This window comes from Zosterops lateralis (assembly GCF_965231275.1).
Source record: "Zosterops lateralis genome assembly, chromosome: 18".
In the NCBI taxonomy this organism is placed as follows: Eukaryota; Metazoa; Chordata; class Aves; order Passeriformes; family Zosteropidae; genus Zosterops; species Zosterops lateralis.
The window spans coordinates 4,943,132-4,967,098 of record NC_139778.1 but is presented as its reverse complement, the minus strand read 5'-3'; the positions used below and the strand labels follow the sequence as shown (position 1 = coordinate 4,967,098).

The 23,967-nt window shown below is 49.3% G+C and overlaps 1 protein-coding gene across 1 annotated transcript in view; it reads left to right on the top strand.

Annotated features, from left to right (window-relative positions):
- LOC310916897 (heparan sulfate glucosamine 3-O-sulfotransferase 3A1-like) overlaps positions 1–22,960 on the top strand; it is a gene marked incomplete at its 5' end in the record, with an annotated part of 31,305 nt that extends 8,345 nt beyond the window's left edge. The window contains one exon of the mRNA XM_083874781.1: positions 21,878–22,960. Within this exon, the coding sequence (XP_083730907.1) occupies positions 21,878–22,496 (619 nt within the window). The 3' untranslated portion in view covers positions 22,497–22,960. The remainder of the gene's footprint in view (positions 1–21,877) is intronic.
- Between the last annotated feature and the right edge of the window lie 1,007 nt (positions 22,961–23,967).

The following is a 23,967-nucleotide window of genomic DNA, read 5'->3' as shown; positions in this document are numbered from 1 at the left end:
AACAAGTGAGGAAACATCTGGATTTCCCACCTGGGTGATGCTCTGTGTCCTGACTTCCCCAGCACAGAGTTAGCGAGTGAAAGGCTGGAGATGTGATGCCAGGAGAGATGTTGTGCCAAGGAGGTGCCTGGCTCTGCTGAGACACCCAAAACTCCCTGCAGACCAGTGATCCCACAGTGCTGACGTGCTTCAAGCCCCTTGTAGCCAGCAGGACTTGTTGCTTTTCCCATTTTGCAGCTGCACCTTGGCTCCTTGTTACCTCAGCTGGAAACTTGCTCCTTAAATCCCTTTGGTTTCCAGCATTGCTGGACTCCAGGTTGTACCTTGCCAAGGTTTTTTTTGGGCCTCAATAAGAAGCTTTCCCCTGCTCCTGGGGGACCTGCACCAGGCCTGGATGGGGGAAGCAATCAGTGGGTGCAATTAGTGTTGTGCCATTAACATGGTGTGGTTTGCACAGGTAAAGCTGGTGATGGCAGGAGGAGCCTGGGTGATGGGCCAGAGCCTCAAGTGAGGGACATCTCCTTTCTGTGAGACACAGATGCTGGGTCGGTGGCCTCACCTGGGGTGTTCCTCACTTCCCCAAACCCTGCTGGTAGAAGATGCTGGCAAAGTCACAGCATGGCTCATCCCATCCCTGTGTTGGGTGCCATGCCATGGCCATCAGCAGCACTGCTGGAATGGAGGATGCTCCACTCTGCTAATGGGGAAAGAGGCAGAAAAACACCCAGAGCCCCTGGCAGGGTAACACTGAGCACATGGGGCCTCTTGGCACACGTTCAGCCAGTGCTGATCTCCCCTGACTGAGGTGCGAGAGGAGGTTGGCTGGTACAAGCATCAGCCATGGGTATCCAAAATGTGCTGAGCATCCCTTGGCACCACCCAAATCCTCCAGGCTGTTCCTCAACCAGCTGCTTGTGCTGAAGGTCAGGAAAAGATCCCCTGATGTGTCTCAGAAGGGTTGAGGGTGCTAATCCCCACGTCTGGGCTAGCTTCCATCTCAGATAATTCTGATCTCTGCCCCTAAAAATGAACTCTGCCATTTCATTTGGCTCCAGTTGCCTTTGTTCCCTGTCCACAGAGCTGACCCACCACAGGGCTTGGGGTGCTCAGCTTTTGATTGCTGTGAGCTGGTTGTTCTGAAAGACAGTTTGGGGGTTTTCTGCATGCAAGAGCTGCGTGTCTCAGCAAGGCAGAAAGTGAATATTGCACAATAATCCCATCCTCCTGCACTGCTGAACTCTGCTCTGTGAATTTTGAATATTTGTAGATGTTTGCCCTGGTATTCAGCGTTCTTGTACGTGTGTGGCAAAGGTGGTTGTAGCCTTCATCACCTCTAAAAGAGGATAAAAAACACAAAAGGAAAATCTCATTGCCTGCAGCAAGCAGAGCACAGGCAGTAACATGCACAACTGGGCCAGAGAAGCGTAGTTTGGGGTTGACAGCTGGCACAGCCACCTCCTGTGCAGGGCTTGGGGAGCCCTGGCTTGTGCATGTTCATTCCACAGGCCCAGAGACCTCTGGGAGGAGATTTCATGGGGTGGTTACTGACTGAGGCAGTGGCTGTCCCTCCTGCCCCTCTCATGTCTCCATCTGTACCATCAGCAACAGGTTGGAAAGAAGCAGAATTAGAGGCCTTTCTCAAACAGTAGGAGATTAAGCTGTGAAATTGGCTGCCACGGGAGGTGTTTTAGCTAAAAGAGTCTGAAAAGCACTCTGGAAGTGATTGGCAAAGAACAATGCACCAGGAGCTGCTAAACATGATGGACCAGAAATGAAGTGCAGCTGAGGGAGTTGCCAGGTCTCATCTGGGAGGGACCCAGGGGTCTGCTCCTGCTGCTGACACAGGAATTATCTTGTGGACCATGGGGTGACCGAGGGAGGTTCATCTCCTCATAACTGTTACTGGAGGGGAGTTATGGTTGGTGTTGTGTGGTTAAAAATCCAGCTGGTGTGCAGGGATGGATTTCCCAGTTGGCATGATGTGGCTGGTAGCAAAGAAGGGACCACTTTGCACCGTGGTCTGGAGTAATTTGGGTAGAAATGACCATCAAACCCCTGCTCCCTGTCAGCCCTTGTGCTGCCTGGAGGTCATTAGCCCAACTCCTCTGCCCTGTGCAAACCTGCCTGGGTTTAAAGGGCTGCCAGAGGTTTCTGAGCAAGCACAAAAAACCCCAAAACACTCCATGGGTGAGTGTGAAGGGCTGACAGTCAATGTGTGTCCTGCAGAGCACCAAATATTTCTTGTCCAGCTGCTCAGTTGGCCCCTCTTTAGGGCCAGAGATGGGATTTTGTTGGGCTCCTGCAGAGAGAGAGGTCCAGGGGCCAGCATGGACATTGCTGTGGCCTGGCCAGCATGTTCTGTATCATGTCCAGAGCAGCTGAGGAGGCTTTGGGACACACTCAGCTGGCTGGTGGTGAGCAAGGGCCTGATGAACTCACAGAACACTGAGCTCATTGCTAAAGGTGCAGCTGGGAGGGCTGGGACTGGGTTTCCTTCAGCCAGTGAACACCATAATTGTCCCTCCAGCTCTGCACTCCCCGGCCTGTGCTTGCTCTGACCACAGGCAGACACAGAAGGTGCCCAGAGGCTTGAACACAGGAGTCACATTGAGCTGAAATCTTGTTTTCACATGGCCAGGGTGTGATCCCTGATCAGCCCAGCACAGGCAACTGGATCTGCCTTTATCACAAGTCACTTTGTCACAAGTGATGCTGCCCTGGCTGCTCCTGGCCTCGCCACCCTTCCTCCCAGCACCTCTGGAACAGAAGGAGAATTTAGCAGGACGTGCCAGCAGTCAGAGAGGCCGGGGCAGGGGAAGGAGTCCCCAGGCTGACCCAGATGCAGCACAGAGCAGTTAATTGAGTTTGACCATCGGCAGTGCCCCGGGTCGGGGTCAGCCCTGAGCAGCACCGCCCACCCCGGCCCCGGGGCTGCTTTGTTTGGTGTTGGACAGGTTGAGCTCTGCCCTGCCTGTGCAGAGGGTGCTGGCCCCCTGTCACATCCTGGGGACCCCCATCCCCACGGTGTGATGTGGCAGGGTCAGTGAGCTGTGCCTTTTGAGGGGGCTGTGCCTTTTGAGGGGCTGCACTGTGGAGTTTACAGGTTTGTCTGCTGCAGGCTTCCTAATTGCGCTGGAGTTGTTTGACAGCAAACCACTGGGTCACAGCTGATGCCTGGGTGTGTCTCTGCTCTCGGTGCTCCCATCCCTGCAGTCAGGCTGTGGGGGATGCATTTAGGAGTTGTTTGACCCCTCAGCTTCCAAAAGATGCATCAACCAAGGTGTCCAGAGGAAGCGCTGTCCTGGCTGATCTCCCGAGCCAGGCATTAAGCACATGGCACACACTGGGAAAGAAAGTGCACTGTGCACTGAGAGCCATCCCATTCCCTTGCTGTCCTGACCTCCACATGCAGGAGTGGAGCCCTGAAATGATCTCACTCCTGCCCTGTCCAACCTTTTCCAGCCCACTCCCCGCGCAGAGCTGTAAAATAGATTCCAGCAGGATCCTGGAGATGAGAAGCAGGGAGAGATCCAGGCACTGTCCTGCTCTCCTCCCCTTGCAGCACCAGTGGTGGGCAGTGCCAGAGGCTCCAGCCACATCCCTGGCTGGGAGCCAAAAGCCATGGTACTCCAGGGGGAAAGGAGTCAGGAGGGAGTTTTGGGGAGTGATTACCAGCCTCAGCTGAGGCAGGCTCAGAGTTAGTGGGTCAGAGAGGCCCAGTTATTTCCTGGTAATATTCCTGCTGGAGGGGACTGTTGGCTGGATAAGCCAACATCGCAGATTCACAGAATTTACGGAATCACAGAATCACCAGGTTGGAATAGACCTTCAAGATCATCGAGTCCAACCCAGCCTCAACACCTCAACTAAACCATGACACCAAGTGCCACATCCAGTCTTGTTTTAAACACATCCAGGGATGGTGACTCCACCACCTCCCTAGACAGACCATTCCAGTACTTTATCACTCTTTCCATAAAAAACCTTTTTTTAATATCAACCTATATTTCCCTTGGTGCAGCTTGAGGCTGTGTCCTCTCCTTCTGTCAGTGCTGCCTGGAGAAAGAGACCAACCCCACCTGAGCACAGCCACCTTTCAGGGGGTTGTGGAGAGTGATAAGGTCACCTCTGAGTCTCCTTTTCTCCTGGTGAAACAACCCCAGCTCCCTCAGTCGTTCCAGATACAGATCTACCTTTGAGCTTTGGTGCAAGATAAGGGCTGGGACAGTGGGGACATCTCCTGAGCCCTGCTCTACAGAAGGACTTTCAGGCACAAGCCCATGGGTCACCCTGACATTGCTGGCTGAGCCACGGGCCCTTCCCTCAGCAGAGATTTCCAGGAATGCCATCTCCCACTAGGCAAATCATAGCCAGCATATGGATAGGGAGAAATTGGATTTACCCTGTAATCTAATCAATGTTAAATAACAGTACTTCTAACTCCGAGCTCCGTGTTTAAAGTGCTGTTGGTCTCTGGGGTTCATTGGAGTTATTTAATCTAATGAAATCCCATTATTGTCTCATGAGGGTGCACCATGGGGGATGTCTTTCCTAGGAATAAAAGCAATGGTTAAAGAATTGGCAGCCAGGGACAAATATCCAGTAGGGGAAAGGGGCTGAGTGTGCAGTAAGTTGAGGTTTTCACCTGGCAGGAACTCAGAACACTTTGGCTGCATCATTCCAGTGGTGACTGTCACTGCTCAGGACAGTGTGGTGGGGAGCACATGCCCAGATTCCTCCTGTTTGTCACCTCCCTGGACAGGCTGTCCCACATGGTGCCACCTTTTCCCTTCTCCTGGCCCAAATAGGAGTTATGTTTCTTAACCCATCTCAACACCCAGCATCACACTTGCTGTGTTTCCTGCAGTGGGTTGTTCTCAGCACTGCTCCTGGCTGTGTTCACTGCTGGGCTTTCACAGAATCAGGCAATCACCAGTGGTTTGGCTTGGTGATTACAGACCAGCTCATCCCAAGCCCCTTGCTGTAGGCAGGGACACCTTCCACTAGCCCAGGTTCCTCCAAACCCCATCCAACCTGACCTTGAGCACTTCCATGGATTTAAAATGGTTTCCCCCAGACCTGGTGTACTTTTTCCATTTGCATGGAAGCAATTATTCCTAACCTGCTTTATAGACAAGGTCTCTTCCAGGTCACATTTCCCACGCTGGCTTTGTGATAATTTCTGAGCCTTCCATCAATTCCATCACAACAGAGTCAAGCCAAGCCTATTGCACCAGTTGCTTTCCTACATGCTGAGCTTATTGTATTCAAATATCTTGGAATTCTGTCGGCAGAAGGCAGGCACTCTGCTGCTGTCAAATACCAGCAGGGCAGCATCCTGTGTGCTGGGGGAGTGTTCCTTCCCCTGTAGTGTGTGCTCCACTTTCCCATTATTACTTCTTTAATAAGACTGATACTTACTCTGCACTGCTCATTTGCTGCTAAAATTGGAACCATTCGAGCAGTAAGTGACAATTACCTTTTGAGCAGGGTGGGGTAGGAGCCCAGTGTGGTGCTGCCCCAAAGGAGAGGGATCAAACCTACCTTTCGGGTGTAAATTCCTGTCTGACACTGGTCCAGCTTTGTAGGGATGACTGTTGGGGATGCCCAGCATCCTCTAGAGGAAAAATTGCACCCATAGGTGCTGGGAGAGGACACATCTGGCTCGATGTTAGTGGATGTGATGGGAATGAGGGGTTGTGGCTCTGTGCTGCAGAGTTATCTTGGGACATCCTCTGAGCTGCCCATCCCCGAGGAGCAGCTTCTTTCCTCAAAAACCATCTCTGTGCTGGAAAAAAAAAAAAAAAAAAAAAAAAAAAAAAGAACATGTCTGGTAATTTAATCACATTAAGTGCTCCTAAAATCACATCTGCACCGCACAGCAGCATGCCAGAGCAGAGCTCTCTGGGGGAGCAGCTGAGGCAGGGTGAGGTGCAGAGAGACAGGGCAAAGCGGGGATTTCTGCAGGAGGGAGGGTGAGACATCCCTGTGTGCTTTGTGAGCACAGCAGTGCAGGACCACCCTTGTCCCCGAGGGGTGGCACCATGTCCTGGGAGCTTCAGGGTGGTGTGGCAGAGTCCCCTGGGGCAGCGTGGGAGCTGGTTGTGCTAACGAGGAGCCCAAAATCCCCAGGGCAGAGCCGGCTGCTGTGTCTGTGCTCATTATGCACGTCCCTTTCACACCGCCTTCATTATTCCCCTGCTATCTAGTGTCATTAAGATATCAAGTTCATTTAGGTACATCCACATTGGCAGTTTAATTATGTCTGGGTACTACTCTGTATTTTATTCATGGACTATCTGGGGGCGGTTGTCAAACACAAGGCCGGGAGATAAAGGTTGGGTGGCTGCAGAATGCTAATGTCCTGCTGGTTCCCTTTTGACAAATACACATGCCAGTTATTACCAAACTGATTATTTCATTCATTAACACCACATACATCAGCTCCCTTCAGCTGGTATTATTGTGTACATTCATCTTTTCATAAACAATTACCTGACAAAGTTGAGAGAGGCAAGTGTTGGGGAATTAATGCTCTGCTGGGAAGTTCCTGGTGTGGGTTGGGAACAAGGTGCTGGGGGTGTGCAGGATGCTCTGTCAGCGTGATGGCTTCATTAATCAAATTAGGGACAATGGCATGTCACATGTGTGCCCTGGCTCCCAACAAACCCGTCTGTGTCTGCGGGTGGGGCTCCCTGAGCAGTTTGTGGTGATGAGGTGGGTGAAATCCTGTGGGAAGGCTTGGAAAGCAGCTGACCATGATCTGCTTTTCTCATTATTATTATTTTTAGTAGTATTATTATCATTATCATGATGAGGAATATTTGCGTGAAAACAGCCTCTTTGCTTTTTTTTTCCCAGCTCCCTCATATTGCTTTTCCCAAGTTGGAGCCCTGTGCAGTAGGATTAGAAGTGAGGGTAGGTATTATTAGGATTTCACGAGTATGTAACCAGCTGGGGAACAAAGCCCCCACTGTGTCTTCTTTCTACAGTTTTTGGTGATGGAGAATAAAAAAATAGCAGGGAGATATAAGCAGTGAAGAGTAACCAAAGTCATGAAATAAGTGATTCCTGCAGCTTTCTCAGAGATGGTGGTGGGACCCACCAGGAAGGGCTGGGGACGCTGCTTGTCCAGATGGAGATCATTCTCCAGCTCTTCATGTCCAGCACAAACCCCTGGGGAAGGGATTGATGCCTGAAGTTTGAGCTTTCATGTATTTCAGGTTCTGTGCTGCCCAGGGCTGCAGTTCTGAGCTCACAGTCAGTGTCACTCAGCTCTGCACAGAGCAGGGACACAAAACAAATCCTTTTCCTGCTGCACACCAAGGACAATTTTCAGGCCCAAAAGCACAAACAAGGGTGGCTGAAGGGAGGAACAAGAAGGATGGGACTTCATCACCTGAAGCTGTAATTGGACAATTAAACCCCAAGATGCAAATGGACCAAAACTTATCAAAGTGTGAGACCTGGTGACTGTTTGTCCATTTTGTGACCATTTTGGGTCCACCTTGGGTGTAGTCCTGGCCAGGCTCTTGTCCTGCCCAAGATGTGTCCTTAAGGGCCTTTTAATAAATATCTACTTTATTCTCTTATCTCTGTCCAGTCTCTATTCCAGGTTGGCCTTCCCAAGGCATCAGGATCAGACCTGGAGCTGCTCCCAGTAGTCCCCTTGAACACACAGCCCACATGGTTTCACTGTGGTGTTTTATTTTATTTCTTCACATACTTTGTACCCTCAACTGTTTCCCCAGGCAGACTGGCTCCCTGGGATGGTGAGGAGCAGCTGCAGGAGGCCACCAATACAGCCAGAATCAATTCAGCTTTTCACTCAAGCAGGCACGCTGGAAAAGTAATGCTTCAGGGGTCACACTGCTGCACTGCTGCAGCACAGGATTTGCAAACTAAATAAAGGATCTGAGTGAGTTTTAAGGGCCTAACTCCCTTAGGCCCCTTTGGAAAAAAAAAAACCCCACTGGAATAACTAAGAAGCTTTCACTGTGTGTTTGCAGAAACATTAATCCTCCTTGCTGTGTCAGGTCTCTTTGATCACACTTCAAAATCTTCATCTCCAGGGGTCCTGTCTGGGCTTTCCAAAGTGGCTTAAGAGCAGAAGACCTGGGCTCCCGAGGCTCAGAACACTTTTCCAAATCCCTCCTTGGCTCCCTGGGTTGGAATGGAGAGATCACACCTTGCCAGGGGTCCCCGTGGTCCCTGCAAGGTGGGACCCCACCCTGGGATGATGGGTGATGTTGTGGTGGGCTGTGGGATTTAAAATCCCTGCTGCTCTAAGGAGTGTCAGTGTGGGCTCGGTCAGTTCTCCCTGTGATTCCTGACATGTTCCCAGGGAAGTGTGGTGGAAGAGGAAGCACACACAGGCTGGGTTTTTTCTTTGGGCATGCTGAGAAATGGGTGGTGAAGGAAGGTTGATCTTGCTAAGCAGGGCAGCCCTGCAAAAGGAGAGGCTGGGAGTCATCTTCAGGAGCTGGTCTGAAGCCTCCAGCTCACTCTAGTTCAATGCTGAGTGAGGAAGAGCAGTGTTTATTGACCTGGATTCAAATGACTCAAGTTGACTTATGAACCTGAAGTCACTAACTGGGTTTTTTTCCATCCATCCATATTCTGGAGAACACTTCATCTTTCTTTCTTTTTTTCTTTTCTTTTCACATTATTGAGCTGTATTCACTCTGAACAACCTCAGTGTCACACTAATACCAAACCTCAGCCTCCACCTCCATTCCCTGTGACATGAAGGTGAGCATGATACAAACCTACAGAGCAGCCAGAGCTGAGGTGGCTGCTGTGTCATTTACCCATGAAATTTAGATATCTGCTGGTAACTAAAACCCCCTGAAATATGTCAGATGGCTCTGATACTGGAATAGACAGTAATGCATTCCCTGGGAGAAGCTGGAATTGCTGAGTGCATCTGTGTGCAGCTTTCCCAGAATGGCCCTTGCCTTGCCCAGAACTTGCAAATTAGGCCAGGAAGAATCTCCTTCAGCTTTCTGCTTTCTGGAGACTTTTGCACTCAGCTGCTTTGCTCTGGGAATGAAAGTACTGAGCCCTTTCCCAGCCATTAAAGTTTCATTTAGCAAAAGGACAAAGAATTGGCACAGGAAGGATGGAGAACCACTGCAAGAGTAAACTTGTGTGATTCCATGTATTTTAGATCGTAGCCTGAGGTCAGGCTCCCTTTTTTTTTGTAACACAGATAGAGAGTTTTTTGGCCATGCAGCAGGAGGAGATGTGTAGTGATACATTAAAAAGTCACTTCTCAGCATAATTTAAGGAACAACCTCTTTTCTCAGCAGTGAGGTCCTTTGAGGTGTCTGGGTCTTTCACAAAACCCTCTGCACGCACAGAGATGTGCACACACCCTCTCCAGCAGTGCAGGGCATGCCACAGGAATTTCCAAAACTTTGTAATAATCTCTTGAACTGTTTAGGACTCCACAGCAATATCTTGGCAGAGAGATCCTTTTACCTCTGCAGATAAGGGAGAAAATCCATCTCCTTGCCCCCCAAACCCCAGCAGCCAGTTCACAATCTCCAGAGACACAAGGGTGTCCAGAGCTCCCCAGGTGTGGCTCTATATCCCAGTGGCTCCCAGCCTGCTGCATCCACTGCCCATTTCCGATATTATTTCCCTACCTCCAGCATCAGCTGCCTTAATTTTGCTAGTTTAGCCCCTGAAATCACTAGGTCTTGATTTTTGGTCTTTGAGATTTAGTGGCATTTCTTCAGAGGGAAGGAGAACGGAGGAACACTGGGGTTTATTGTTGGGTTTTTTTTCACAAATCACCTCCATTTAGTGGAGTTTTTTGTGTCCTTCCAATTTTCAGACAACATTTTATTCCCCTTTACATTGTCTGCAGCTTGTGGACCACCACCCCTCTCTCCAGCTCCAGTTCTCATCCTAATTCCTCTCCCATCCTTCTCTTCTTCCATGGGAGGAGCATAGGCACTGCAGGGAGTGTGCACGGCCTGCACTTGCACCAGGCAAAAAGGAAAGGAGCGGACAAGGAAAGGGAGCAAATTGCATTATGTACTGCAGGCAATAATGTAGCTCCCAGGGGACAGAGATAGTGTCGTGAGAGACAAAGGAACAATAGTTTGTGCTGGCCTGAGCACTCACTGGATTGTGGATTCCTTTCTGGAATTATTCCTGACTTCTTCTGCGTGATTGTTTGTGTCCCTCTTTTGGCTTTTCACTTTTGTCTGGCTTCTTCTGAACTGAGCCCCAGGGCTGATAAACGATCAGGATGTGGGCAGAGGCATCTCTCAGCACCAGGGATGGGGATTATTTTCAAGCTGGCTGTGAGGGAGTTTGTCTTTCTGGGGGGACTTTTTCTGCAGAACTGATGGTTTGGGTTCCCATTTTCTGGCGGGGCAGGCAGATGTGCCGGTGGGAGGGAAACAGTGCAGATTCTCTGAGTTTCCCTGGCTGCAGAAAGAGGCATGAGGATTTAACCTCTGGCATCAGCCACACAGTGTCCCCAGGCCACATTTGAGGTTCTTGCAGGACACAGTGGGGCTGGTGACCCATGGGTTTGAAGGACACTGAACTGTCCCTGTGATGGGGATGGGTTTCCTCAGCAGCCTGGGTGGTGAGAAGCTTCCCAAATCAAAGCTCCACCAGCTTTGGAAAAAATCCCATCCGTGTTTGTCTGGGGGCTTCCCAAGGTCCCTCTACAGAGACAGCCAAGCCTCTAACATGTGCTTTGGACCTCTCCTCTCCTCTCCTCTCCTCTCCTCTCCTCTCCTCTCCTCTCCTCTCCTCTCCTCTCCTCTCCTCTCCTCTCCTCTCCTCTCCTCTCCTCTCCTCTCCTCTCCTCTCCTCTCCTCTCCTCTCCTCTCCTCTCCTCTCCTCTCCTCTCCTCTCCTCTCCTCTCCTCTCCTCTCCTCTCCTCTCCTCTCCCTCTGTCTCATCTTTCTTTCTCTCTTCTGCCTTTTCTCTCTGTCTTGTCTTTCCACCTTTCTGAGACGTAAGCAAATTCCAGGAAGGCATCAGTTGTCTTTAACACCCAAAGGAAAAATCGAAGGGAAGGGTTCAATTACTGGCATGAAAAATGAGTCTCCTAAAGGAGGTCTATCCATTTGCTAGTTGTGCTTGTTTTAAAACTGAATTATAGAGACTGCACATTTTTCCAGAGACGAATGCATTAATTTTTCTCCAAACGGACAAGAGAGAAGCAGAGGGAAAATAAGATAATAAGAGTTTCCACAGTGATTTATATGCCTTTGTGACAAATAATGGGGGCAGACAGCAGTGTGCTCCAGCAGCTGGGAGGAAGGGACAGGGGGGTGGCAGGGACGACTGCAAGGAAAACTGCCAGAAGTCCAAGTCTGATTGTTGGTTTTAGATGATATAAGATCACTTTATGTCTCTGACTGGCTTGAAAAATCTCTCTTTCTCTCTCTCTCCCTATATATACACATATAAAATATAGACCATATGATGCACTTAAAACCAGCACAGACTATGGTGTTTATACAGGAAAGGATTGTGTTTCTGGTCGACCTCTCCCCAGCCCTCCTTCTTCTGACGAAGGATAAACTGGGACCTTTAGAAAACAAAGTGGTGGCTGCAGTTTTTAACAGATTTGCTCTTGTATATATTTATACAGGGCAGGAGAGCCCTTCCCCAGGGTAGTCTGCTTGTGCCTGTGGGCAGAAATCAGGGGGGTTGAGTTTATTTTTTTTTTCATCTGTTCACTTCGGTTTGATTTATATGGTAAAAGAGATATTTTTATTATAGTGCCTAGTAAATTGGGTTTCTTTATTGCTCATGAGAGCTGTTTCCCAAAATTGGACTATTTATATAGTACACTGATTGCAGTGTATTTCTGATCTTAGATGTCTAACTGTAGGGAATAAAAAAAATATTACAGAAAATTAGATGTTTTTTAAGAAAACCTGCAGCTTCTCTTGAAATAAGATGAAACGACTAACCTTTTCTTGATGTGGCACTCAGCAGCTCCCAGGAAATCATCTTGGTTTGGTGACTAAAGACTTTTGGTGGGAACTGGAGGCTCTGGGAGGTTTTGAAGCAGTTTTGTGGTTTGTCCATTGGTGTAATCCACAGGAAACACATCTGTGGGGCCAAAGGCCACCAGGGCTGTGGTACCTACACTGATGTTTCTCTCCAATTAGAGGAATGATTCAATGAATTAATTCCCAGCTGGTTTCCTAGCAGAAAATCCCGCAGCGTTCAGATGGATGTGAGAGTGGAGGGAGGCTGGAAGTGATGCTTCAAAGCAAAACTTAAATCTGTTCCAGGGCAGATGGTTAATTGTGCAGCTCAATTTATTTGCCTAATGGAAATCATGTCCCATTTGCCCGTGGCACCAGGAGAACCAGATTCCTGTTTGTTTTGCTAAAAGCTGATGTTTCAGGGAATATTCTGCAGCTCCCATTTGAAACCTCCCATTTGTGGTCCCAGAAGAGGATGACTTGCACACATGACAAACAGTGGTTCTCATGGAAGGGTGCTGGGATGAGGATAAACTGCCAACACCATGTTGGTTTGCAAGATTCAACCTCCCATGCTCATGGCTCCAGAGCTGAGGAGGTGCTTTAGCATTCTCTTTTTCCCATTTCCCATACCCAGGCACCAGGAAGTGTCTGTGGGGCTGAATTTCTGCCTTGGGCCAGGAGGATGTTTCTCAGGGAAACTTCCCAACTTCCCAAAAGGGCCCAGCTGAAGCCTGTAGAGATTTTTTCACAGATTCATGGCTTTTCAAAGGAGAAATTTGCATATTAATAAGAAGCTGTTCAGACTGATTGGCTTAATGTGTTTGGGGTAAGTATAATTAAATGTCAAGGGAAATATATCATGAAGTAATGAAGCTGGAGTTAATTCATCAAAAAACAAATCCTAAAGAGGGAGACAATTCAAATAACAAACAGTTCTTTAACCTTCCTCCTTAAGATGATTTGCTTAGTCAGGGCTGAAATGTGTGGTCTTGGACATCCTTGAGTGACAGAGACATGAGGTGGTGGTTGGCTTGGGGATGGAGGTTTTTCAATATTCTCTCTATTATAGAGCCTTCAGTCCCAGATTATTGTAGAGTCTTCTGTCCTGGATTATTGTGGAGCCTTCAGTCCTGGCTGAGCCCATCAAGAGGGTTCCCCCAGAGCCAGGTGGGGAAAGGTGCAGCCCTGGTCCCTCCAAGAAGAGCAGCAGCTCCCGTGGGGATGTCTGGGAAGATGTACCCGTGTAAGACTTCAGGGATGCCCTTAGGGAGGAAGAATGAGATGGAGATTTATTTATATCAGGTGCTGGGCCATTTGTACTCAATTTTTTTTTCCTCATGGCTCAGTCTTTACTCTTGGAACTTTTCAGAACATGTGTCATCTCCTGCTCTGCTCACATCCCAGCTGGGCATAAACCCCAGCCCACAAAGGCACATCTTTAAAATGAACAAAAATTGCAATGCAGGTGCCAAAACTGGATTGTTTAAGGTCATAATTGAGGAAGGTGAGGTCCAGGCTGAATGCTGTACTGATCCCTGTCAAGGCTGTGGCTCCTGGCATCCTTCTGTGTGATGGAAAGAGGCTGGGAGCTCCCTCTCCATGGTGCAGACATGCAGTGGACAAACAGGCAAGGACCTCCCAGCAAAACTCTGCTTTAGGTGAGTTCATGGGATTTGTGTCCAGCCATGTCCTCTGCTGTCCTTTTCCAGCAGTGACTGACCCTCGTGTGTGGTGGGATGGAAAAAGGGAGCTCTTGATATGCACAGGGAGAAGGGCAGGGTGCAAGGATGTAAAAGGATCATGTCCATTACTTCAGCTGGAAAATCCTCCTTTGGCATAACATGACATAGAGGGAAATCAGCAGGTTGTCATAAAAAATCACTTTTTGTTTGGGAACTATGTTGGAAATATGGTGAAATCACTGTGAGCCTGATTTTCCCCCTTGTAAGAGTCAGCTGATGCTGCAAGAATTTGGCAAATAGCTCAAACAACTTGTGTATGGAGCTCTGCCCACTGCTGGGGTTAAGCTGTCACTGGGAGAGGTACATGGTGCTGGAGAGACCAGAGGTAATAAGTGTTGGGTCCAGGTCTGATGGGGACAGGAGGAGTTTGTCCTTCTCACTCACTGTAGCTGTTGGGAGTGCTGGGAGAGGGGCTCTAGGCTGGGTTGAAGAGCTCATGGCCAGCCCAAGGGGGAAGCACTGCTGATGAACCCCAACCCTAGCACAGAAAGATCCTTTAGAAGATGCCTAGTGGTGTCTCCATTCCCATACAAAGGATGGACATGGCCAGGCCAAGGAGGAAGCACTGCTGATGAACCCACCCCCACCCCCAGCCCTGGCACAGAAAGGTCCTTTAGAAGATGCCTGGTGGTGTCTCCATTCCCATACAAAGGATGGACACATGTTGAAGCCCTGGGGCTCTTCATCTGTTCCTGGTGGGCAGAGGGCTGGGATTTACCAGCAGTTAGCAATTGGAAAGAAAACCACTCTGAAACGCCCCTTTCCCAAACCCCAGCTGGACAGCCCAGAGGAGGTGGCAGTGCCACCTGTGATTGCCTCAGCTCCAATGAGTTTCTTGTTCCAGCAGAGAAAATCAATGGCTTGCAGGGCTAATGACATCAGGGAGTTTCTGCTTGTCAATAGCACTTAGGCACTGGTGGTCTCCAGATGCGCTTTTCCAGCACAGTGGATTTTTGGGAACCTCTTTGCACAGCCTCCTCTTCCAGGCTGGTCACAGGATGCTGGGACATTGGGGTCACTCCTGAGCACAAGGAGGCCCTGAGCACTGTGCAAAGCAGCAGCTCAGCCCGTCAATAATTAATCAGAGCAATTAGACAGAGGGTTTGCGTGCTGTAATTAGCTCTGATCCACACAACCTTCATCCCCAGGGGAGCAGCGGGGCAGGAGCTGAGCACGGGAAGCGCAGCAGGGGCACGGGGCTGGTGAGCAGAGCCTCCTCTTTGCATGCAGATCCTGCCCCTGAATCCTCAGCCCCGTGGCTCTGCAGCCAGGACAGCTGACATGAAGAGGGGCTGACATGAAGGGGACTGTGCTGCTCTGATGGGCTCTCCTGGGGGTGTGAGACCCCCTTATCTTGGGGACACGGCTGCTTCCTGCCCGGTGGCCTTGGCTGCCCTGCCCTCAGCCCAGGATTGCTGCTGCTCCTCCTGAGCAAGGTCACAGCCGGAGGTCCAGGAAGGATCTTCACCTCTGGAGTTATCAGCAAACAAGCTGCATTCTCCACAGCATTCCTTAGATGGATTTCCCAGCTCCTCAGGAAGGGATGAGGCTTCCTGGCTGTGACCTGGGGACAGGGTGGTACCAGCTGTTTCCTCCTTCAGTGCTGCACGGGGAGCTTGGTGTCCCAGCCCATTTTGGAGACAGTGAGATTCCTGGAGTGCTGCAGCAGCCCTCTTGTTAGAGGGCAGAAATGAGTTAGGACACAGACTTTTTGTTATTACAGCATGAAAAGGGTCTTGGTTTATTTTTCTTTACAGTTTAGTTATTGACTCTAACTAGTCACTGACTCTGGCTGCAGCAAACTCTTACTGTAGGTTTCCCTTGCAGTTTCTGATCGTTGGTTATTTCCTGCTAAACTGTGACTGCAGGGATTAGTTTGCAGACTCTGACTGCAGGCTTTTACCCAGCCAGACTGTGGCTGCAGGTTCTAACAACAGGTTCTAACTGCAGACCCAGACTGACCTCAGAATAGTGATTTTTTTCTCTTCAGAATTTTTCTTCTCATTCTCTCTTCCTCAAAGTTCTTTTTCTTTTATGATCCCCTTTTCACCAGATAACTCACTCCTTTTTATCACACCTCTATTGGATATATTTGTGACTTATCAGGGGCGAGGCTGTATTGGGTAATTAACACATCTCTTACTTATTAGGGGCAAGGTCACTTGTATGCCCTTCTCCTACACTGGAGTAGGGTTTTTTAACTGCTGAGGTGATTAAACACAGCGGTGGAGGGAATGGAGGTGCCCTTGAAACCTGGGGTACAGCTGAGAGGGTCAGCTGAGGACACAGCCCTTGGGTGGACACAGGGACACCTCTGCTGGGGTGTGAGATGGGCACAGCATGGATGGCTGGGTGGGTATGGCTGCCTGCCCTGCCCCACTGTCACCCCTGCCCTGCACAGGCTGGGTTTGGGGGTTTGGGGCTGGCACCACTGGCTGTGCTCAATGCTGGGGCTTTGGCTGGAGCCAGAGAAGACACCTCATGGGGGCTGCATTTTAGGTGCAGGTTTGCACCCGTGTCAGTCAGACTTAAACTTCAGAGGGAAGCTTAACTGGAAGGAGAGAAGGGAGAGGCAGGAAGGCAGCTCTGCTGAGATGCTGCCTGACAGGCACAGTGTGGAAACAGCTGCTGCTGGCTGCAGATGTAATGAGAGACATAAATACTGAGACTTGCTCACATAAATGCTGGCATGCGCCGTGAGGAGAGCCTGGGAGCTCCCAGGGCTGCTTGCTGTGTGCCAGCACAGAGAGAGAGCAGATTTGGGGGCTGGGGGCAGGAGAAGCTCTTGGAGAGAGCTGTTTGGGAAGGTGGCATATAAATGGTGTGCTGTGTGTGTCCCTGTCCCCAGCAGCAGTGGCTGTGACCAGGGCAGTGACCCAGCAGTGACTGTCCCTGCAGCCTGGGCTCTTACAGGTGTAGGTGGCTGCCTGCCACCAGCTCTGGGTTTTGGGGTACTGTGGTGAGTTCCTGAAAGTGTCAACATGCCCCAGGTGCTCTTAACTGTCCCTTTGATCCCAGCACAGCTCAGTGCCCTGTATTCCCAGAACCCCAGAGTGGTTTGGGTGGGAAGGGGCACTAAAGCTCATCTCATTCCAAGCCCCCTCTGGCATGGGCAGGGACACCTTTCACTAGCCCAGGCTACTCCAAGCCCTGTCCAACCTGGCTTTAAACCATTCCCTGGGCAACCTGTGACAGGATCTCTTAGGAAAGAATTTCTTCTTGATATCCAATCTGCTTTCTTCATACTTCAAGTTCTCTGGAATACTGGAGATGGTAAAAACCTGTGTGCTGGGAGGGACTGTTGGATTATGCCCCTTTCCTGACCCAAAGATGGGGCTCCTGAGAGGCATTTTAAAGACTTTTATTCCATTTTCAGTCTTATGAGAAGGCTGAGACAGTACAGATGTTACAGTTCACGCCATCACAATCAGAAGCCAAACTATTTCCTAATTACAATACATTATAAACATTTTTGGGCCTATCAGCTTTTGCCACACAATGCTGTAAATGCTTTTAAGCCAATCATCTAAAAATACCCCATATGGGTCTTGCTACAATACATCTTTCATAGTTCTATTTCTCCTAAGTATCTGGTCTTATTTGCAAGGCCATCCTTTGAAACTTGTTTCCAGTCCCATTTCTCTCTCAACGATGTCTGTCCTATCCCATGGTCTTTCTAAGTCAGTATATTTTATCTCAGAGTTTGCACATAGATCCACACTATGTGAGCCTCCTGTCAGGCTTTGAGAGTTCTCTAGAAATCCATTTCCCACAAGGGATCTCACTGCTCTGGGAACAGGGACCATGCCATGGTGGCAGGACAACCACCTCAGCCCATCCTGTGGAAGCAAAGAAAGCAGGGATCCTTTCCTGCTGGTGGAAATGGAGCAGTCCTGCTTCCTTTCTAACCACAGCCAAGGGAGAGAACCATGAGTATTTTGGCAGTATTTATTTCACTCATCCTGCATGGTTTGCAATGCTCCTGTGGGGAGGGAAGAGCAGAGACCAAGGAAATTCCAAGGCCCCTGACTTGTTTTGTGAGGGTACAGCATCCTCTGGGAGATGACAGTTGTATCACAGATCCCTCCAGTAACACCAGAATTTCCCTGAGCATTATCCTTATGTAGAGAGAATGCCTCTACAGCAGGATGGGTAAGGAGGGGAGAGACCCAGGGCTCCTTGTCCTCTCCCAGGACTATTCCTGCCTCTTATTTTGCTCCATGCTCAGCTTAATCCATCCTCATTAAAACCAGTGGCAAGGGTGTCCTTTTGCTATTAATGCCAGTTGGATTTGATTTTACATCCAATAACACAAGTGATTTTCTTTTTTCCTTGCAGACCTCTCTGATCTCTTGCCCCTCTCCTTTCTGCTTCCTCAGTCTCACAGCTTTTCTTGGAGGGTGTTTTTTTTTTTTTTTTTTTTTTCCCTCAGTTTCCTGAAATGCATCTTTCCATGTATTGATTTCAGCTGAGATCTAAAGGAAGGCAGAGCAGGAGGCTCAGCTCACTCCCATGTACAGTCACAGCTCATCAAAGCAAATACAGAGCCTCGTGAGAGCTGCTGGGCTGGCACAGCCCCTGGGCTTAGCAGCTGGCCTCATGGGAGGGAGGAATTAATCTCTTTAGGCAGCATTTTTGAATTTATATATCCATACATGCTCCTGGTTACATCAAGTTATCACTCTTGCTAGAGCATCTTTCTTTTCAATCATCCCCTGACCATGCTGTAATGGTGCTCCTGGGAGCATGGGCTGGGGCTGGGGGAAGGGGAGTGCTTCTCAGAGCGAGTTTTGGGGTTTTTTATAAATTCCTGTTGCAGAGTCACTGCTTCAAATGATTTGGAAGAAAAAGAGAGATGGTGGGGGAAGAAGAGGACAAGTTGCTGGTGGCAGCAGTGGCCCAGGGAGCAGCACACACCCCTCTGGGGGTGTGAGGTTGCACCAAGACACGATGCTGGCTGTGCCTCAGTTTCTCTGTCCTGCTTGTTTGATAGCTCCGTGATGGAGAAGGCTCTGTGTTTCCCCCAGGGCTGGCAGCTCTGTCACACCTGTCACCACAGTGTCTGGCTCCTTCCTGGAGCCAGAAATTCTGGCTCTGTTTCTGTGGTGAAGTCAGAGATGAAATAAGCCCCCTCAGACACTTCATTTTCCCTCTCTGCCCTGCCCTCCACCCTGTCTAGGGGGTCCTATCCGCCCTGTGACTGTGTTGCAGCTCTAGGGGCAGACTTGGCCCTTCCTTACCCTTTTCCACAGGACCCAAAGGTCCCACAGCTGATTGCAGAGCTGTGGGACTCTTGCAGAAAGAGCAGCATTTCTTTCATAACACTTTTCCCTGCAGTGACCCCTTCAGTGGCACTTCCTTAAAAACAGCACTTGCCACCAAAACAGACTTCTTTTCCCACCACTGCCTCAGGCTGGGCTGCTCCAAATCCCAGCCAGACCCTGGACATTTCTCAGGAGGAAAATCAAGCTGCAGCAAAGCTGCTGAGCAGGGAAAAGCTAACAGAGGGCAGATTTCCCTTTTTGCAGTTTGCTTTAAGGTGTTTGGTATCACATCCATGCCATGGACAGCAGGGAGCGTCCTTGGATGCTCTAACACCTACCCAGGGGTTTTTCTGTGGAACTTCTTTATCCCACAGGTGTAAATACCTGGGCACCCATTTGAGGCTGCAGCCAGGGCAGGGGGAATGCAGCCAAAGATAAGGGTGAACATCCAGCTCTCTCCAGAACACAACCAGAAGTCTGTGCCATTCTGCTGCCCCTCTCCTGGCTGTTCAGTGTCTCCTGCTCTTGCTCAACATCAACTCTGAGCTGTGGAAGGTTGGGACAGGGACCAGTGGGGGTGTGATGCCTTGGGAAGGCTGAGCTGGAACAGAGACTGGACAGAGCTAAGAGAATAAAGTAGATATTTATTAAAAGGCCTTTAGGACACACCTTGGGCAGGACAAGAGCCTGGCCAGGGCTACACCCAAGGTGGACCCAAAATCTCATAAAATGGACAAATGGTCACCAGGTCTCACACTTTGATAAGTTTTGGTCCATTTGCATATTGGGGTTTAATTGTCCAATTCCAGCTCCAGGCTGTGAGGTCCCATCCTTTTTGCTTTCTCTTTGGGAAAATCATGGTAAATTCCACTGCAGAATTATGTGCCTGCTCAGCAAATGCCACACTTACTGTCAGCAGTGATTCCCTTCATCTTCACATCCTTCAGGATGCACAAGAGGTCTTTCATACTGCTCAGCTTGCTTATTCCCCGCCCTGAATGTCCCAAATTCTCGGAGTTTCCCCATTCAGAAACCCTCAGCAAAGGTTTGACTTCTCTGGGACCATATCTTTGCTCAGACTCTGTGTAACATGGTTGCAAAGGGAGTTGCTGTAGGAAGGGCCATTCCTTGCTCTCTCCTTTGTAACGCAACAGCCTGGGGTTTGGTTATTATTGCAGTTTTTAGCTGCTGTTGGCTTTCCATTGTTGCTTTTTTGATAGATGAGTTCAATTTTTGCTGGCATATTGCACAGGTTTGCAAACCAGATGTTGCTGCTGCTGCAGGATGGTCGCAGTGGGACAGGCAGGGAGGTTCAGCTCACACTCGGGGTCACGGCCAAGGGGTCGGGGTGTGGGGGGCTGCAGCTGCCACCAGAACTGCTGGGGCATGGTGGTGAACCCCACTGGGCTTCACTGCAGCCACCCCACATCTGTGATTGTTTTTGGCTTCTTTATTTCCCTGCTAAGGTTGGGATTGGTACACGGGAAATGTAGGTTCATGTTTGGACTTGGATGTTTATTAATTCTTATTTCCAGTACAGTCTCAGTGGTTGTGAGTTTTAGCTAACAAGGTAGGAAAGGGCAATGAAATGGCTGCTTCTAATTCATTCTAAGGTTATTTAAGCGATAATTACCCAATAATAGGGTGACAGCTGTATTATTTATATTTCTGACCCAATAATGACCACCACCCAAGGCCCACAATGTGGACCTTTTTAACCCAATTACAGAAAACCACCCAAACCCATGAAAAAGAAGGAAGAAGGACCCAGACAATGCCCAAAGTCCTCCATCTTAACTCACACTAAAATGCCAAAATCCAAGTTTTCAGAATTCCAGCACCATCCATCCCCCATTCCCCCTGGGAAGGATGGGACTGTGGGGAGAGGAAGTGCTGAGGGCCTGGGAGGCAGGATGGATTTGTGTGTGAGCAGATGATGGGGGTGGGAATCTGGCATTGTGTAGGTGCTCCTGTCTGGGTGTGGTGCTGTAGGGATGGGATGTGTGTGACATGCAGGTGGGATGAGGAGAGGGAGAGGAGCTGGGAGTCACCTGCTCCCATGGCTCCTACACCTTCCTGGCTTGCCTTGTTTAACATGAAGGAGCTCAGGGTATCCAGCCACCAAATCCTGGAGCTCTTTAGCAAATCACACCCAATCCTGGCCCAGGAGGGCTCTGAACTCTCAAGGGGACCATGGAGCAGGATGGACCCTGGCCCGAGCCCCAAGCCCCTTCCCACTTCAGTCTAGGAGAGCTTCCCAAAGCAGCCTGTGTGTGGGATGTTTTTGGGTGAAAGAAGGAAATTGCTGAGGTCAGGAGGCTGATGTTGCACATTTTTGTTGCACATTTTTAAGTGGCATCAACTTGCTGCCTCCTTGGAAATGCCAAAAAATAAACACTTGCACCCCAACCCTTCAAAATTCCTCTGTCCTACAGGAAGGGAGTGTTGTTCCTCCAGGAATTCACTGTTATTCCAGGAAATTCAAGCCTCTGTGCAGGAAATCCCAGTTTGGGCAGAGAGGAATTTAAATGGATGGGGCATTTAGGATGGTTGAAGTGTGTTGTGTTCCTACCATTGCAAGACGGGAGGTGGGATCCCATCCAGAGGGCAGGGCTTGAGCATTGACACAAATGAATTCAGGTCTAATTCCAGGTAAATGGGCAGTGAAAGGAAGTGGGAAATCAAGGGCGAGTTCAGGTGTTTGCAGAATCAGAGCATTATGGGCCTCCTGACAATAAATGTAAGGAGGAAAGGGCTGGGCCAGGGGCTCAGGACCACCCTGCCCTTGATCCCCAGGACATCTCCAGAGCCCTGCCCACATCCAGGGGATGATCCACATCCAGACCCTGCCCAGGGGACTTTGGCACTAACATGTCCCTCGTTCCCCCTCTGGCAGGGACCTGATGCCCAGGACACTGGAGGGGCAGATCACCATGGAGAAGACCCCCAGCTACTTTGTCACCAAGGAGGCCCCAGCCCGCATCTCCTCCATGTCCAAGGGCACCAAGCTGATCGTGGTGGTGCGGGACCCTGTGACCAGAGCTATCTCGGACTACACCCAGACCCTCTCCAAGAAGCCTGACATCCCCACCTTTGAGAGCCTGACCTTCAAAAACAGGACTACGGGTCTGATCGACACCTCGTGGAGCGCCATCCAGATTGGCATCTATGCCAAGCACCTGGAGAACTGGCTCCTCTACTTCCCCATCGGGCAGATCCTCTTTGTCAGCGGGGAGAGGATGATCAGTGATCCTGCAGGGGAGCTGGGCAGGGTCCAGGACTTTCTGGGCCTCAAGAGGATCATCACAGACAAACATTTCTATTTCAACAAGACCAAGGGCTTCCCGTGCCTGAAGAAGGCGGAGGGCAGCAGCAAACCCCACTGCCTGGGGAAGACAAAAGGCAGGACCCACCCTGATATCGACCAGGAGGTGGTGCAGAGGCTGCGGGACTTCTACCGCCCCTTCAACATGAAGTTCTACCAGATGACAGGGCAGGACTTTGGCTGGGACTGAGGCTGAGAGAAATAATTTAAGAAAAGGAAAATATAATATAATATATATATTTTTTTTACGTATCAGTAGAGAGGGGGGAAATACAGGGGAAAAAAATAATAGCTGTGCTGAAACATGGTTTGCTCTGGTTTGGTTTATTTTTTTTTTTTTCTTTTTTTTCACACTGTTTTGTTTCCTTTCTTCTCTCAGAGAAGAGGTGCTGTGGACATCCAGGAAAGGAGGCTGTGAACAGCAGTCTGGTCCTGATGATATGAGCAGCTTCCCTCAGTGGGCCCAAGGTTTAGCGTTGCCTCTATAAAAAAACACAGGTGCAAAGTTCTTAGAAGTGACAGGGGTGCTTGGGGTAGCTCAGAGTCTTCCTGAAAGTTGAGCCAGGTTTTGGCTTGCAAGTGCCATTTTGGCCAGACCTCACCACTTTTGACAATAAAACAAAAGTGGCTTAATACCTAATTTGGCTTTCCAAATGTTACCTTAGGGGATTTTTTTATTGCATGAAACATTTGGTGAATTTTGCTTCCACTTATCCAATTTTTTGTTTTACTTTTACCCCCCTTAAATCAAGCTCTTTTCATCAGCCAAAATTATTTTTCCTCTTAAGGGAGCCAAAACCAATAATCCTTTGTTTTGTTTTGAGACAAAATAATTTTGGTAGCCAAAAGGGAAAGAATACAAATGATTCTTTTGACTCTGTAATGAAAATTGCCAGGTAGTCAAAAGGCCTCATTCACAGGAGCTGGCTCTAAACCAGTGTTCCCTACTGCACCCCTTTTGCTACTCTGACAGCAAAATGGTTTTCTAAGTTTTTTTGTTGTTTTTTTTTTTTTTCCTAAGGGGGGACCCATCTAAGGGGATTTTGGGGGTGGGAAGAAAGGTCCACACTGAGGTGATGCTCATGGCACACTCTGAAGGTGTTGGGAGGACCCACCAGGCACATGCAGGAGACTTCTCAGTGTCCAGTGGACATTATTAGAGCCATAATGTTGAAGGTTTTGTGTTGGACCAGTCTTAAAAAGACTGGAGGAAGGATTGGTTGGGAAAAAGTGAACAACAATCAACTCCAGAAAGAGGAATGAGAAAACAATAATTTTTTCCTAAGGGAGAACTCAGGGGGAAGCTGGAAAGTTGTGAAGGGTTTAAAAACTGTCAGGCAAAACTAATCTCCTTTACCAAATTGTTTTAGCTGGTGGAAATGTTTCAGTGACAGAAATCTGTTAGTGAAGCAGAGTCTTTTATTACCATGGGCTCATTAATCTGCTGGCTCTTGATCTTCAGCATTTCTGAGCTGTAGGAGCACCCACTTATACCTTGGTGCTGTATAAACAACATGATAGTACTCCCTCTCCTGAGCCCGGCTTTGAAAAGTAGCTGCAGGGGTAAAATAAACCAAGTGGGGATCCCCCAGGAATGTGGTTAAGAAGGAGCCTGGGGATGAAGTTCACTGGCTGCCTGCATACCAGCCAAGATCTTAATA